The 18060-nt window shown below is 46.8% G+C and overlaps 1 protein-coding gene across 1 annotated transcript in view; it reads right to left on the bottom strand.

The window, feature by feature from the left end:
* Positions 1-13717, bottom strand: part of EPHX2 (epoxide hydrolase 2) — a 154315-nt gene extending 140598 nt beyond the window's left edge. Inside the window, exon 1 of the mRNA XM_073624886.1 lies at positions 13528-13717. Coding sequence (XP_073480987.1) covers positions 13528-13631 — 104 coding nt within the window. The 5' untranslated portion in view covers positions 13632-13717. The remainder of the gene's footprint in view (positions 1-13527) is intronic.
* Between the last annotated feature and the right edge of the window lie 4343 nt (positions 13718-18060).

Genomic DNA, 18060 nt, shown 5'->3' with positions numbered 1-18060 from the left:
GTATGTCACACAATATTACCGCAAAGGTAATATATTTCAGTGAAACACACATTAAAATTTCATTTTAGGGCTCCTCGCCACCTCCTCCCTCTGTCACAGCGGGACCCCCCCCCCCCACGCGCGCGCTCTGGACTACGGGTGGGTCGGGGTGCAGTAGGGTGCGCAGCTCGATCAGCGGTGCAGCTCATGTCCAGAGGGTCCCTGCTGCTTTCTTAACATGGATCCACCTGGAGTTGTCACCCTTACCAGCCTTCCGCCCACCCTCCCCTGCACAAATAGCTGATCCGGTGTCCCGACATCTGCACTCAGCCACCCTGTTGCTAGACATGACCGGCTAGGACACCCCCCCCCCCCCCCATCTCTCTCTGTGCGATGATCTCATCCACCCCCTATAGCTGACCCTCTGATTGCATATTGTAGCAGAGTAGATAGATCTCCCCCTCCGCCCAGAATTATTGTCCCTACCCAAGTCATCATGGTGTCCCTCCCCAAGGGGTGTCAGCTGATCGCACACATGGGCTCTTTCTGTGCCCTGATCACGATGATGTCCAGGATTGTGAAGCCTCTCGACCTGTGCTGTGAACACCCCACCTCCACTTGTTACACCAATATATAATCTATTTTTGCACTGTAGAGGTAATAGGAAGATAAAGGGGGGGGGGGTCTCTTGAAGTCTAGATCTGTCATCAGCGTAGATCAATAAAAAGGCAACCGGGAGTTCTGGATGTGCAGCTATTTCTTTCTTCTTTCCATGTCCTCAACGTAGAGCAGTGGTTCTGAACCTCAGTCCTCAAGTACCCTCAACAGGCCATATTTGCAGGTTTTACCTTTATCTTGCACAAGTGCTTTAAATTAGAGTCAATGGCTTGGTATTTTGGACAGCTATCTTATCTAAGAGAAATTCCCAAAACATGGCTTGTTGGGGGTTCTTGAGGACTGAGGTTGAGAACCACTGGGGTAGAGAATGCAGCATTTCAGCTGGCCTACAGTGCATCCGGAAAGTATTCACAGCTCTTCACTTTATCCACATTTTGTTATGTTACAGCCTTATTCCAAAATGGATAAAATTCATTATTTTCCTCAAAATTCTACAAACAGTACTACATGATAACAACTTGAAAGAAGCTTTCTTGACATCTTTGCAAATGTATTAAAGATAAAAAAGAAAAAAATTCCTATGTACATAAGTATTTACAGCCTTTGCCATGACACTCAAAATGGAGCTCAGGTGCATCCCCTTTCCACTGATCATCCTTGAGATGTTTCTACAACTAGATTGGCGTCCACCTGTGGTAAATTCAGTTGATTGGACATGATTTGGAAAGGCACACACTTGTCTATATAAGGTCCCACAGATAACAGTGTATCTCAAAGCACAAACCAAGCCATGAAGTCCAAGGAATTGTCTGTAGACCTCTGAGATAGGATTGTATCGTGGCACAGATCTGGGGAAGGGTACAGAAAATGTTCTGCAGCATTGAAGGTCCCAATGAGCACAGTGGCCTCCATCATCCGTAAATGGAAGAAGTTTGGAAGCACCAGAACTCTTTCTAAAGTGGGCCACCCAGCCAAACTGGGTGATCTGGAGAGAAGGGCATTTGTCAGGGAGGTGACCAAGAACCCGATGGTCACTCTGACAGAGCTTTAGTGTTTCTCTGTGGAGAGAGGAGAACCTTTCGGAAGAACAACTATCTTTGCAGCACTCCACCAATCAGGCCTATATGGTAGAGTGGCCAGACGGAAGCCACTCCTCAGTAAAAGGCACATGACAGCCCGCCTGGAGTTTGCCAAAAGACACCTGAAGTACTCTCAGACCATGATAAACAAAATTCTCTGGTGTGATGAAACAAAGAATGAACTCTTTGGCCTGAATGGCAAGCATCATGTCTGGAGGAAACGAGGCACCGCTCATCACCTGGCCAATACCATCCCTACAGTGAAGCATGGTGGTGGCAGCATCACGCTGTGGGAATGTTTTTCAGCGGCAGGGACTAGTCAGGGTCGAGGGAAAGATGAATGCAGCAATGTACAGGGACATCCCTGATGAAAACCTGCTCCAGAGATCTCTGGACCTCAGATTGAGGTGAAGGTTCATTTTCTAACAGGACTACTACCCTAAGCACACAGCCAAGATAACAAAGGAGTGGCTATGTGACAGCTCTCTGAATGTCCTTGAGTGGCCCAGACTTGATCCCGATTGAACATCTCTGGAGAGAGCTGAAAATGGCTGTGCACCGACCCTCCTAATCCAACCTGATGGAGCTTGAGAGGTCCTGCAAAGAAGAATGGGAGAAACTGCTAAAAAAATAGGTGTGCCATGCTTGTAGCATCATACTCAAAAAGACGTGAGGCTGTAATTGGTGCCAAAGGTGCTTCAACAAAGTATTGAGCAAAAGCTGTGAATACTTATGCACATGGGATTTTTTTCGTTTTTTATTTTTAATAAATTTACAAAGATGTGAAAAAAACTTCTTTCACGTTGTCATTATGGGGTATTGTTTGCAGAATTTTGAGGAAATTAATAAATATAATTCATTTTGGAATAAGGCTGTAACATAACAAAATGACGGTCAACCACGTTTAAATCAATCATGTGTTTTTATCATTTTTTATCCCAATCATGTACTTTGTATAATCAATATATGAATTGTTTATGTATTCCGGTATCTATTCCAAATTATGGGAAGTTAAGAGGTGGTATACCCATGATCCTTCCCTATGGATATGTACCATTCAAGCTTTATATGTATACAAATTAAATACTGTGATAATAATCAGGTTTATGTATTACTGTTCAAATCTGGCACGTAACAAATGCCAATTATTAATTATCTGTACTGACTGCGTGACTCATTTAAAGTCCCACCTTGTTACTGCTCCATTTTTTTAATCCGTCCATGCGGATGGGGTGTAATTGGGTGTACTTAAGAGATGGACTTAATTTTTTGGCCTCGGAATGATATACTTACTGTAGAGAAGATTGTTTGTTGTCTCTTTTTTCAAGATGGAAGGGATCGGTTGAGCCCTTTAGGCCTGTTTTGGCCAAGTTTGAATTTCATCATGGGGATTATGAAAAACCCTCGTCTGCACCTACTGAGCCAGAAGGACAAGACTAGAATTGTTCTGAACAATCTTAGCCAGTCAGTGTTCCTCTTCATCGACAGAAAGCACTTTCAGACTTGTAAAAGCAAAGCCACGATCTTCAGATTATGCAGCATCTGCCTCTACCTGCCACAGGATCAACTCACCCATTGGGCAGTTGGCACTGTTGAGGTTTACCTTCGCCCTTACATGCTCGAGTAATGGTGTGACCTGTCAAACTGGGAAGATCAGATCTTAGCGAGAATTTTATTTTTCTTCCCCAGATTCCAGAAGATTATGGGCTCATGCTCAGAAAACGTGTATGTTGTGAACCTTCAAGCTGGATATTTTTTTCTTCGTCATTTTTGTATCTGGACTTTTTTTTTTTTTTTTTAATTTCTTGTGCATGGACCTTGTGAAAAAGGATGCTCTGAAACATCACTCACAGATAGGGTTAAACCGTCTCTTTCTGGCACTTCCGCATCAGTGAGTCACTATGGCAACATTCATCCAGGGAAGAGCACCAGGTAGAGGCTTGGTTTTTCCCTTTAGACTCTTCTGATTAAAGTTAACATCGTTTCGAAGCTGAGTTGAAAACGAGGCTTGGTTCAGGCTTAACACTACATAGGTGATGGCTCAATGCGTCGCCCGTGCCCCTTTGAAGACGTCCGTTGTGACGAAACATGTAGGGCGTGGCTACGCATTGCAAGCCATCACACTGTTCGCCCCATGACCTGCACGGTCGTTCGCTTATTTTATATGCCGACTTTATTTTATGATTTTTACGAGTGTTTTTACGGAGTGTGTTTTCTCCGTTTTTGTTGTACTTTTTTACAATAAACCCATTAGTACACATTACACCATTGGAGCTCCTTTTGTCTTTTTATCCACCACCTTGGGAGCAAGTGGGCGCTTCTCCCCCCTCCAGGCACAGGACTTGGATCAGACCAGATTGGAGACGCTGGATGTGTCAGCTGCTGTGGACGCTATCATCACCCGGTCCCTGCAGAGGGCTAAATCTGCATGCTCGCAAGACCTCGCTAATAGGGGGGTCCACCATCGAGGGTAAGGGTCCACCTTTATCACTTTTTTCTTGGATTCACTGCAATTGGAAGTCACATCTATTTATCCTTCCTTTCTTTCTTCAATCACATGGATTACGGTCTGATGGAAAGTGGATGTGTTTCCCTATGTTCATGAACTTTTTCTTGTGGTTTTAGTTTATGGACTATGCTCACTATTTTTGGATTATTTTATTTTATTATTTACAGATATTTTTATCAGTGTCACACCTTCTCTTGATTGATGTTTAACCGTTGTGACCAGGATTGATATTTGTGTTTTTCGCATGTGTGTTTTGGCACGTTAATGCACACTTCATATATATTTCAATATAGGTATTTTTTATTTTATTTTTTATTATTTATTTTTAATTTTTAAACTTTGTTTCATGCAAGTTTAATTCATTCATACACACTTTTTCACTTAATGACATCACTTGTGCATACAGATTGTAAGCGCACCTTTTACAAATTATTGGATTATTTTACACGGATATTGGTGTTTTATTGGTGCAGCTACCATCTTGCTTCTATCCAGGTTCCTTAGCGCGGTTTTCCTAATTAGTATATCCTCTGAAACATCTTTGCTTTAGCCTCATAAAATGTGAATTGATGTGAATCTGGCACACTGAATCAAACGTATCAGAAAGCACAAGGTGTTTTTTTTTTTTTTTTTTGGTGGTCTTCTCATTTGCACTGATCATATTCCTCTAAAAAAAGTTGAGAGTTAGACTACAATATTGCGGGTGAAACATGAATGTAATGCCGCGTACACACGTCCGGTTTTGCCGTCGGAATAAACTCCGAAGGTTTCTGCGACGGAATTCCATTCAAGCGGTCTTGCCTACACACGGTCAACCCAAAGTCCGACTAAAGTCCGATTGTCCAGAACGCGGTGACGTACAACACTTAGGATGGGACTAGAAAAAGGAAGTTCAATAGCCAGTACCCAATAGCTTCCGTCTCGTACTTGCTTCACAGAATGCGTAGTTTTTGGTCCGTCGGAACAACATACAGACGAGCGGTTTTCCCGATAGGAATTGGTTCCGTCGGAAATATTTAGAACATGTTCCATTTCTAGGTCCGTCAGAATTTTCGAAAAAAGAAGTCCGATGAGGCACACACACGATCGGAAAAGACGATGAAAAGCTTCCGTCTGACTTTTTCTGTCGGACATTCCGCTCGTGTGTACGCGGCATAACAGGCATAGAAGCTACACTGCTTTAAGCCTAGTACACACAATGAGATTATTGGACAAAAGATTGTCCATTATTTTTTGGATACTAATTTCCATATCGAAAACGAATAGTTTACTAAATTACGAAGATCGGGAAACTTGGATGGTTTTCCCGACGGAATTCCGCTCAAGCTCACACAATCACACAAAAGTTCTATGAACTTTTAACCTCAAGAACGCGGTGACGTACAAAACTACGACGAGCCAAGAAAATGAAGTTCAATGCTTCCGAGCATGCGTCTAATTGTTTCCCAGCATGCGTGATTTTTTTGCGCGTCCGAATTGCATACAGACGAACGCATTTTCGGATAGGAACTTTTTTTTTTTTTTTTTTTTGAGAACTTGCTCTCAATATTTTGCTGGCTGGGATTTTGCCAGCAAAAGTCCGATGGAGCATACACACGGTCGGAATTTCTGACCAAAAGCTCACATCCGACTTTTGCTGGCGGAATTTCTGATTGTGTGTACGGGGCATAAGTATTCACAGCTTTTGCCATGACACTCAAAATTGAGCTCAGGAGCATCCCATTTCCACTGATCATCCTTCAGATGTTTCTGCAACTTGATTGGAGTCCACCTGTGGTAAATTCAGTTGAATGATCATGATTTGGAAAGGCACACACCTGTAAGGTTCCACAGGTAACAGTGCATGTCAGAGCACAAACCAAGCCATGAAGTCCAAGGAGTTGTAGACCTACGAGACAGGATTATATGGAGGCACAGATCTGGGAAAGGGTACAGAAAAAGTTCTGCAGCATTGAAGCACTGTGGCCTTCATCATCCATAAACGGAAGAAGTTTGGAACCACCAGGACTCTTCCTAGAGCGGGCCGCCCGGCCAAACTGAGCGATCAGTGGAGAAGGGCTTTAGCCATAGAGGTGACCAAAAACCCAATGGTCACTCTGACAGATCTCCAGCGTTTCTCTGTGGTGAGAGAAGAACCTTCAAGAAGATTAACCATCTCTGCAGCACTCTCTAAGGTAGAGAGGCCAGATGGAAGCCACCCCTCAGTAAAAGGCACATGACAGCCTGCCTACTCTCTGACCATGAGAAACAAAATTCTCTGGTCTGATGAAACAAAGATTGAACTCTTTTTGCCTGAATGGCAAGCATCACTTCTGAAGGAAACCAGGCACCACTCATCACCTGGCAAATACCATGCCTACAGTGAAGCATGGCGGTGGCAGCATCATGCTGTGGGAATGTTTTTCAGTGGCTGGAACTGGGAGACTAGTCAGGATCGAGGGAAACATGAGTGCAGCAATGTACAGAGACATCCTTGATGAAAACCTGCTCCAGAGCTCTCTGGACCTCAGACTGGGGTGAAGGTTCATCTTTCAACAGGACAACGACCCTAAGCACACAGGCAAGATAACAAAGGAGTGGCTACGGGACAACTCTGTGAATGTCCTTGAGTGGCCCAGCCAGAGCCCAGACTTGAACCCGATTGAACATCTCTGGAGAGATCTGTAAATGTCTGTTCACCGACGCTCCCCATCCAACCTGATAGAGCTTGAGAGGTCCTGCAGTGAAGAATAGGAGATACTGCCCAAAAATAGTTGTGCCAAGTTTGTAGCATCATACTCAAAAAGACTTGACGCTGTAAAAGGTGCTTCAACAAAGTATTGAGGAAAGGCTGTGAATACATGGGATTTTTTTTTGTTTTTTTTTTCATTTTAATAAATTTGCAAAGATTTCAAACAGACTTCTTTCACGTTCTCATTATGGGGTATTGTTTGTAGAATTTTGAGGAAAATAATGAATTTAACCCATTTTGGAATAAGGCTGTAACATAACAAAATGTGGAAAAAGTGAAGCACTGTGAATACTTTCCAGATTAACTGTATATTACATAGGAGCACTTGAGCACTGTGGAAAGCATATGTTTCTGGATAGAGGAATTGAGACATGAGCCTGCTGGTGGTTTGTTTATTACTTTTCTAAAATAAAGTACCATTTTTATAACAGGAAACCTACGGTGGGTTCTGAAAATGTCGTTTTCTAAAGCAGCTGCAAACTGTGAAAAAGGAAAGGTGAAGTGTGCCAAGTTGGATCAGAGGATAATTTTATTTTGCTCAATGAAAAGTAAGTACTACTGTATTGTTTAGGGCAGGGGTCTCCAAACTCTCTAAATCAAAAGGCCAATTTACTGTCCTTCAGACTTTAGAGGGGCTGGACTAGGGCCATTGGGAGTACAAAATGTTCAGGTGTCCTGTGGGAGTAAACAATACCATATCTTTGGTGTCAATGGGAGGACTAGTGCCCCATCGTTGGTGTCAATGGAAGGAATTGTACCCTTTTGATGTCAGTTGGTGGAATAGTGCTCCATTGTTGGTATCAGCAACAAGAATGATTCCACACTGTTGGTGCCATTGGATAGAATAGTGCCCCAAGGGCCGGATAAAGGCAAGCAAAGGGCCGCAGTTTGGAGATCCCTGGTTTAGAGAGAAGGCTCTGCTAAAAGGTCTCAGTATCTTTTTGATTAAACTTGTAGAGGAGGAGAAGGAGAAGGTCTCAGTATCTTTTTGATTAAACTTGTAGAGGAGGAGAAGGAGAAGGTCTCAGTATCTTTTTGATTAAACTTGTAGAGGAGGAGAAGGAGAAGGTCTCAGTATCTTTTTGATTAAACTTGTAGAGGAGGAGAAGGAGAAGGTCTCAGTATCTTTTTGATTAAACTTGTAGAGGAGGAGAAGGAGAAGGTCTCAGTATCTTTTTGATTAAACTTGTAGAGGAGGAGAAGGAGAAGGTCTCAGTATCTTTTTGATTAAACTTGTAGAGGAGGAGAAGGAGAAGGTCTCAGTATCTTTTTGATTAAACTTCTAGAGGAGGCGAAGGAGAAGGTCTCAGTATCTTTTTGATTAAACTTCTAGAGGAGGCGAAGGAGAAGGTCTCAGTATCTTTGGTAAAACTTGTACAGAAGGAAAAGAAGAAAGAAGACGATTAGGGGGCACAAAAACGCAATAAATGACCCAATTTTTGGGGTAAAATATAACAGCCGAGGTTGCACCGAGTAAATAGATACCCAACATGCCAAACCTTAAATTTGTGTGCACTGGTGAAATGGCGACAGACTTCAGTACCCTATATTTTCCATAGGCGATGCTTTAAAAGCCCCCCTATAGGTCATCAGTTTGCTATGGAGGAGGTCTGGTGCTAGAGTTATCGCGGTCATTCTGGAGTGTGCAGCAACATGTAACGTGTATCGCAATCAATGTTTTCAGGCGTAGGCACCCCGCTGAGTGCAGTTACATTTGTACGTGTGTATATCTGGGGGTGGGCCTAATTTATTTTTTGGGGAAGGGGGGATTTTATGTTCTTGGGTAACTTCAATTTTTTACAGTTAACCACTTCAGCTCCGGACGGGTTTTCTCCCTTCATAACCAGGCCTTTTTTTTGTGATACCGCACTGCGTTACTTTGACAACTGCGCGGTCGTACTACACTATAGCCAAATAAAATGAATGTATTTTTTTTCCCACAAATAGAGCTTTTTTTAGTGGTATTTGATCACCTCTGTGGTTTTTTTATATTTTGTGCTATAAACAAAAAAAGACAGACAGTTTTGAAAAAAAAAAACAATATTTTTTACATATCCAAATAAAAAAAATGTAAAAAAATCTAAATTTCTTCATCAATTTAGGCCAATGTGTATTCTGCTACATTTTTTTGGTAAAAAAAATCCCAGTAAGCGTATAATAATTGGTTTGCACAAAAGTTATAGCGTCTACAAACTATGGGATATTTTTCTTTATTTTTTGTATTTTTTACTAGTAATGGCGATCAGTGGCTTATAGTGGGACTGCGATATTGCAGCGGACAAATTGGACACTGACACTTTTTAGGGACCAGTGACACAAATACAGTGATTAAAGCTAAAAATATGCACTGTCACTGTACTAATGACAACTAACTAGCAGTGAAGGGGTTAAAATCAGGGGTGAGCAAAGGGTTAAACGTGCTCCTAGGGAGTGCTTGCTAACTGTGGTGGGGGGGGGGGTGCTTTGACTTGGGGAAGGTAAAGATCCATGTTCCTGCTTAACAGAAACACAGGATCAGTACATTACCCTCTCACAGAACTGTGGTCTGCCTTGTATACAAACACAGATTGCCATTCTGCCTGTCTCCCGAACAATCGGCAGACATTGCATCCGCCGGACCCACTGATTGGCTCCCGCTGTGTCCAATCACAGCGGAAGCGGGTCGCTGGCAGCACAGGACCCAGAAGTGTCTGTTTGCGTTCTAGATACGTGATCTGGCACAGAGTGGCGGACCTGCCACAGTATATCTACATTTTTTTGGTGACAGGTTCTCTTTAAATGAGACATCCAGGGTCCAAAAGACCCCCAATGTCTCCCCTGTGCTCCACTGAATGTAATGCAATGCACATCACAGTGTGACGGGGAAACGTGGACCTGGAAGTGACGTCACTTTCGGGTCAACAACAAGAAAGGGAGGAGACGTGTGTCTGCGCTCCTCCCTCCCCTCTACCAGGATGACATTTTTTGTTCCCATGGCGACCCGGCACCTGGGTTTTGTTGAGCCCCGACCTAGGCCCAAGGCACTAGCCTGTCCGATCTGGGGGTGCAGTAAAAAAAAAAAAAGAAAAGTCGGGGGGCATGGTATCAACGCACCTATGATTTATCCTTGCGGCTACATGCACTATGGGGAATGGTAGGTATGGCAAGATTGCACATAGGGGATGATTCAACAGAACCAGTGCCTATTCCCTGTATACACTGCACACCCACAAAATACAGCTATACCCAAGTAACAGTCTCACAGACACACCTAAACCTCAGGACAAAGGATCATTTAAGCAGGCCATACATGGTTGAATTTCAAAAGAATTTTCTTTTGAAAATCAGAAAATTTGTGCGTTTTGTGATCTGATGGTGCCACCATTGATTTTGAAATTCGACCAACCAAGCCTTTAATTTCACCTCATGTTGCTACAGAAAAGAATTTTCGTGGCTGGGAATCTTCTTTTGTTTCCGGGAATTTTCTTTTCTTGCACATGCGCATTTCTTTATCGATTACATTTCTCGCACAATTCTCCCATTATTAATTTAAAAATCTGTAGTTTTTCAAAAAATTTCCGATTACTCAAATTCGATGGGTGCATGAAAAACGGCTGTTGCTGCAGCCCACTAATGGTGCGAAATACGAACGAAAATTCTTAGATAAGGTTTTCTAAAGAAAATTCTTTCGAAAATCAACCCATGTATGGCCACCCTAAAAAAAAAATAAACTCTTCCATTGCATTTACTTTTCTTCACACGAAAGATCATTCCTGCCCATTGCCAGGCAAGAGTTAGAATCCAATGACCATCACACCACCAGTCCCATCAATGAAAAAATTCTTGGGCTGCTTGTCGGTGTCCTTCATCCCACACCCTCTGTGGCCAGGCTTTCATGGACCTGCCTCCTGGGGACCTTATCTAAAATCCTTGGATTTGCTGTGCTAGCTTCATTGCGCATTCATGCATGCCCCGCCATTGACAAATCTTATTGGTCTGCCTGCTCCCTGCAGTACCTCTCCCTGCCACTAAATGCCACTAGTCTTCTGGGATTAAACGACAGCTGGTGTCCTTCATCCCGGATCTTCTGTGGCCAGGCTGTTATGGAACCACCTCCTGGGGGGGGCCTTATCTATAATCCTTGGATTGCCTGTGCTAGCACCATTGCGCATGTGTGCCCCACCATTGACAAATCTTATTCATCTGCCTGAGGTAGCACCATCGCGTTTTCCCGCCAACCTTTGACAAAGATCTTTGGCCACCCTGTGCTAGAACTATCACACCACCGGTCCCATCACTGAAAAAATCCTTGGGCTGCCTGTGCTAGCACCATCACACACATGTGCCCTGCCATTGACAAATCTTATTGGTCTCCCTGCTCCCTACAGTACCTCTTCTCCGCCACTAGATGGCGCTAGTTTTCTGTGTTGAATGACAGCTGGCGTCCTTCATCCCACATCCTCTGTGGCCAGGTTGTCATGGAACCACCTCCGGGGGGGGGGACCTTATCTAAATTCCTTGGGATGCTTGTACTAGCACCATCATGGATGCGTGCCCCGCCATTGAAAAATCTTACTGGTCTGCCTGCTCCCTGCACTACCTCTTCTCTGCCACTAGATGCCACTAGTCTTCTGGGTTTGAATGACGGCCGGTTTCCTTCATCCCACATCCTCTGTGGCCAGGCTGTCATGGAACCGCCTCCCGCAGGGGACCTTATCTAAATTCCTTGGGATGCCTGTGCTAGCACCATCATGGATGAGTGCCCCGCCTTTGAAAAATCTTACTGGTCTGCCTGCTCCCTGCACTACCTCTTCTCTGCCACTAGATGCCGCTAGTCTTTTGGGTTTGAATGACGGCCGGTTTCCTTTATCCCACATCCTGTGTGGCCAGGCTGTCATGAAACCACCTCCTGGGGGGGGACTCTATCATCTAAGATCCTTGGGTTGCCTGTGCTAGCACCATCACACGTGTGCCCGGCCACTGACAAATCCCAGTGGTCTGCCTGCTCCCCGCAGTACTCCTTCTCTGCCACTAGATAGCGATAGTCTTCTGTGTTTGAATGACAGCCGGTGTCCTTCATCCCACACCCTCTGTGGCCAGGCTGTCATGGAACTGCCTCCTTGGGGGGGGGGAACCTTATCATATAAAATCCTTGGGTTGCCTGTGCTAGCACCATCACGCATGCTTGCCCCGCCATTGACAAATCCCAGTGGTAGGCCTGCTCCCCGCAGTACCCCTTCTCTGCCACTAGATAGCGATAGTCTTCTGTGTTTGAATGACAGCCGGTGTCATTCATCACACATCCTCTGTGGCAAGGCTGTCACCATCATATATGCGTGCCCCGCCATTGATAAATCTGATTGGTCTGCCTGAGGTAGCGCAATCACGCATGCGTGCCCCATCATTCACATAATACATCATTGACAAAATACTGGCAACATGTTGCCTGACCTGCACAGAAACGCGTTGCTTTGTAGCAGATGCGGGGGGGCGCTATTAATTCTTAAGGGCACCCCCATGCATTGGCACCTGCACGTATATTTGCGTGGTGCTGCAGCACCATGTGGTTCTGTGCTGCAAGTTTTCAACCACTTCTACCAGGCAACGTACCGGTACGTCTCGGGATTTTAAGTGGTTATACTGGGATAATGCCTGCAAGCTGGTATTTTTTCAGCCGGTGGAGTACTTTAATGTAAAAGCAATCCTAGAGGCCAAATAACCACTAGAATTGCTTTTACAAGCGGCAGGAGGGGGTCCCCCATCTCCTGCTGCCCTCCCAGGCTCTCCCATCCCATCGATCCCCTGATTGGAGACCGGAACGTCCCTGATCATCTCTATGGTCTATAGCCGAGTATTTCCTCACCTCAAGTTTCACGGTTCTAATCAAACCATTACTGGTTTGGAAAAAAACAAACAACCATGCCGATCTTGGTATGATCCGCAGCTTTTAGGGGTGGAGGAGAGATCTGGGGTCTAATAGACCTCAGATGTCTCAGTAAAGAGGACCTGTCACTGCCTATTGCTATCACAAGGGATGTTTACATTCTTCTGATAACAATGAAAGAGATTTTTAAAAAAATTAAAGTGTAAACATATAATATTATTTTTTTATTGGATTTTTTTTTTTTTTTTTATGTTTACACTTTACCTTAAATTTTTTACATCTCTTACTGTATTTCCCCTTTTGTGTGCAAGCACAGGGGGATGGAGGCACATTAAAACTTTTTATATATATTTACACTGTACCTTTCATTTTTTTTAATATTTTTCTTTATATTCACACTGTACTTAATTTTTTTTTGTATTTTTACACACACACACACACACACACACACATATACACACACATATATATTTCTGTGCGCAAAACCGCAAAACCGCGTGTCGCCAATTGCGCGTGACTCGGTGCCAAAATAAAAAATTGGTATTTGCGCTTCTTTGGCGTGTTTTTTTTTTTTTTTTGGTTGCACGACAGGCTGTAGCCCTATATACTTATAGACTTCTACACCTCCATATAACAGGTGACACCCCCCCCCCCCCCCCATATATACTGTCCTGTATACAGAGACCTGCACTGAGCCTCTCCCAGAATCCTCCGCGGCAGCCAGACTCCCTCCATGTCCCCCGCTCACCTCGGCAGTGTCAGTTTGTCCTCCAGGCGGTGGAGGGCGCTCTGTACTCCAGGGGTCAGGAGGACTCCGCCCAAATCGAACATCACCAGCCGCTTCCCCGACATCTTCACCACCGGTCTTCTGCCGAGAAAGACGACCGCTGTCACCCCAGCGCGGCCCCGACAACACTGCGCGTCCCCGCCTGACCCGCCTATGGGCGCGGCCACTCATTACCTCTGACATAGAATACCGGGGGGGGGAGATATATAGTCCTCCTTTATCTGGGACTTGTCCCTAACTACAGGAGGACTACAAGTCCCAGTCTTCCATGTCCCAGATACAGGGCGACTACAAGTCCCAGCCTTTCCGTTCTTCAGGAACAAGAGAACTACATGGGAGGCTGGGACTTGTAGTCCTCCTAGTAGCTGAGACATGGGAGGCTGGGAGTTGTACTTGTACTTGTAGTCCTCTTGTATTGGGGGACATGGAAGGCTGGGACTGGTAGTCCTCCTGTATTGGGGGACATGGAAGGCTGGGACTGGTAGTCCTCCTCCTGTATTGGGGGACATGGAAGGCTGGGACTGGTAGTCCTCCTCCTGTATTGGGGGACATGGAAGGCTGGGACTGGTAGTCCTCCTCCTGTATTGGGGGACATGGAAGGCTGGGACTGGTAGTCCTCCTGTATTGGGGGACATGGAAGGCTGGGACTGGTAGTCCTCCTCCTGTATTGGGGGGACATGGAAGGCTGGGACTGGTAGTCCTCCTCCTGTATTGGGGGGACATGGAAGGCTGGGACTGGTAGTCCTCCTCCTGTATTGGGGGGACATGGAAGGCTGGGACTGGTAGTCCTCCTCCTGTATTGGGGGACATGGAAGGCTGGGACTGGTAGTCCTCCTCTTGTATTGGGGGACATGGAAGGCTGGGACTGGTAGTCCTCCTGTATTGGAGGACATGGAAGGCTGGGACTGGTAGTCCTCCTCCTGTATTGGGGGACATGGAAGGCTGGGACTGGTAGTCCTCCTCCTGTATTGGGGGACATGGAAGGCTGGGACTGGTAGTCCTCCTCCTGTATTGGGGGACATGGAAGGCTGGGACTGGTAGTCCTCCTGTATTGGGGGGACATGGAAGGCTGGGACTGGTAGTCCTCCTCCTGTATTGGGGGACATGGAAGGCTGGGACTGGTAGTCCTCCTGTATTGGGGGACATGGAAGGCTGGGACTGGTAGTCCTCCTCCTGTATTGGGGGACATGGAAGGCTGGGACTGGTAGTCCTCCTGTATTGGGGGACATGGAAGGCTGGGACTGGTAGTCCTCCTCCTGTATTGGGGGGACATGGAAGGCTGGGACTGGTAGTCCTCCTCCTGTATTGGGGGGACATGGAAGGCTGGGACTGGTAGTCCTCCTCCTGTATTGGGGGGACATGGAAGGCTGGGACTGGTAGTCCTCCTCCTGTATTGGGGGACATGGAAGGCTGGGACTGGTAGTCCTCCTCCTGTATTGGGGGACATGGAAGGCTGGGACTGGTAGTCCTCCTCTTGTATTGGGGGACATGGAAGGCTGGGACTGGTAGTCCTCCTGTATTGGAGGACATGGAAGGCTGGGACTGGTAGTCCTCCTGTATTGGGGGACATGGAAGGCTGGGACTGGTAGTCCTCCTCCTGTATTGGGGGACATGGAAGGCTGGGACTGGTAGTCCTCCTGTATTGGGGGACATGGAAGGCTGGGACTGGTAGTCCTCCTGTATTGTGGGACATGGAAGGCTGGGACTGGTAGTCCTCCTGTATTGGGGGACATGGAAGGCTGGGACTGGTAGTCCTCCTCCTGTATTGGGGGACATGGAAGGCTGGGACTGGTAGTCCTCCTGTATTGGGGGACATGGAAGGCTGGGACTGGTAGTCCTCCTGTATTGGAGGACATGGAAGGCTGGGACTGGTAGTCCTCCTGTATTGGGGGGACATGGAAGGCTGGGACTGGTAGTCCTCCTCCTGTATTGGGGGACATGGAAGGCTGGGACTGGTAGTCCTCCTGTATTGGGGACATGGAAGGCTGGGACTGGTAGTCCTCCTCCTGTATTGGGGGACATGGAAGGCTGGGACTGGTAGTCCTCCTGTATTGGGGGACATGGAAGGCTGGGACTGGTAGTCCTCCTCCTGTATTGGGGGGACATGGAAGGCTGGGACTGGTAGTCCTCCTCCTGTATTGGGGGACATGGAAGGCTGGGACTGGTAGTCCTCCTCCTGTATTGGGGGACATGGAGGGCTGGGACTGGTAGTCCTCCTCCTGTATTGGGGACATGGAAGGCTGGGACTGGTAGTCCTCCTCCTGTATTGGGGGACATGGAAGGCTGGGACTGGTAGTCCTCCTGTATTGGAGGACATGGAAGGCTGGGACTTGTAGTCCTCCTGTATTGGGGGACATGGAAGGCTGGGACTGGTAGTCCTCCTCCTGTATTGGAGGACATGGAAGGCTGGGACTTGTAGTCCTCCTGTATTGGGGGACATGGAAGGCTGGGACTGGTAGTCCTCCTGTATTGGGGGACATGGAAGGCTGGGACTGGTAGTCCTCCTCCTGTATTGGAGGACATGGAAGGCTGGGACTTGTAGTCCTCCTGTATTGGGGGACATGGAAGGCTGGGACTTGTAGTCCTCCTGTATTGGGGGACATGGAAGGCTGGGACTTGTAGTCCTCCTGTATTGGAGGACATGGAAGGCTGGGACTTGTAGTCCTCCTGTATTGGGGGACATGGAAGGCTGGGACTGGTAGTCCTCCTGTATTGGAGGACATGGAAGGCTGGGACTTGTAGTCCTCCTGTATTGGGGGACATGGAAGGCTGGGACTTGTAGTCCTCCTGTATTGGGGGACATGGAAGGCTGGGACTGGTAGTCCTCCTCCTGTATTGGAGGACATGGAAGGCTGGGACTTGTAGTCCTCCTGTATTGGGGGACATGGAAGGCTGGGACTGGTAGTCCTCCTGTATTGGGGGACATGGAAGGCTGGGACTGGTAGTCCTCCTCCTGTATTGGGGGACATGGAAGGCTGGGGCTGGTAGTCCTCCTGTATTGGGGGACATGGAAGGCTGGGACTGGTAGTCCTCCTGTGTTGGGGGACATGGAAGGCTGGGACTGGTAGTCCTCCTGTATTGGGGGACATGGAAGGCTGGGACTGGTAGTCCTCCTGTATTGGGGGACATGGAAGGCTGGGACTGGTAGTCCTCCTCCTGTATTGGGGGACATGGAAGGCTGGGACTGGTAGTCCTCCTGTGTTGAGGGACATGGAAGGCTGGGACTGGTAGTCCTCCTCCTGTATTGGGGGACATGGAAGGCTGGGACTGGTAGTCCTCCTGTGTTGAGGGACATGGAAGGCTTGCAGTGAACAAGACCACCATTAAACATTTAAGCTCCTTGCTGTGTTCTGTGCTTTACCAGCAAATGTTGAAGTCAGTGACAGGTCCTCTTTACAGTGATGAGGACACACATTGTGCAGTCTATGATGTATCAGTAGATGTAGCCGGGTCACGTGATCACCCTTTCCCCCATTGTACTTTGTATGATGTGTGATCACTAAGCGCTCACCAATCATATCCCTTCATATCAGAGTCCATGGATGAGAGGAGGAGTAGACTCTACAACACGGTCATGTGTTCCCTGCACTACATGTAAACCCAGACCAAATGATATAGATTTACACTATATTGTCAAAAGTATTGGGACGCCTGCCTTTACACACACATGAACTTTAATGGCATCCCAGTCTTAGTCCGTAGGGTTCAATATTGAGTAGGTCCACCCTTTGCAGCTATAACAGCTTCAACTCTTCTGAGAAGGCTGTCCACAAGGTTTAGGAGTGTGTCTATGGGAATGTTTGACCATTCTTCCAGAAGTGCATTTGTGAGGTCAGGCACTGATGTTGGATGAGAAGGCCCGGCTCACAGTCTCCACTCTAATTCATCCCAAAAGGCCAGTCAAGTTCCTCCACCCCAAACTCGCTCATCCATGTCTTTATGGACCTTGCTTTGTGCACTGGTGCTCAGTCACGTTGGAACAGGAAGGGGCCGTCCCCAAACTGTTCCCACAAAGTTGGGAGCATGAAATTGTCCAAAATGTCTTGGTATGCTGACCTCTATTGATGTCCTCCCGTGCCCGAGCAGCCTGCGCACCCCCTGCAGGGCACGTGCGGCACGCTCTGTAATCAGCGAGTCTATGAGACTCGGCTGATCACAGATCGGAGTAAGGGGTCGATCCCGACCCCCTACCACGTGATCAGTTGTCAGCCAATGACAGCTGATCATGTGATGTAAACAGAGCTGGTAATAGGCTATTTTTTCTGATAGCGTGAGGAGAAAAAAAAAAAAAAAGGCGATCACTGGCGGCTCTCAGAGGGACATCGGTCCTGATCAAGGAGAGCTCCCGCCAGCTCATCTGTGCCACCTACCAGTGCCCACAGTGCCGCCCACAGTGCCACCTACCACTGCCCACAGTGCCACCTATCAGTGTCACCAATCAGTGCCTCATCAACAGTGCTGCCCATCAGTGTATTCTACCAGTGCCCATCAGTG

The sequence above is a fragment of the Aquarana catesbeiana genome, linkage group LG04 (assembly GCF_042186555.1).
Source record: "Aquarana catesbeiana isolate 2022-GZ linkage group LG04, ASM4218655v1, whole genome shotgun sequence".
In the NCBI taxonomy this organism is placed as follows: domain Eukaryota; kingdom Metazoa; phylum Chordata; class Amphibia; order Anura; family Ranidae; genus Aquarana; species Aquarana catesbeiana.
The sequence above is the reverse complement of the archived record's forward strand: the minus strand, read 5'-3'. Positions and strand labels throughout refer to the sequence as shown.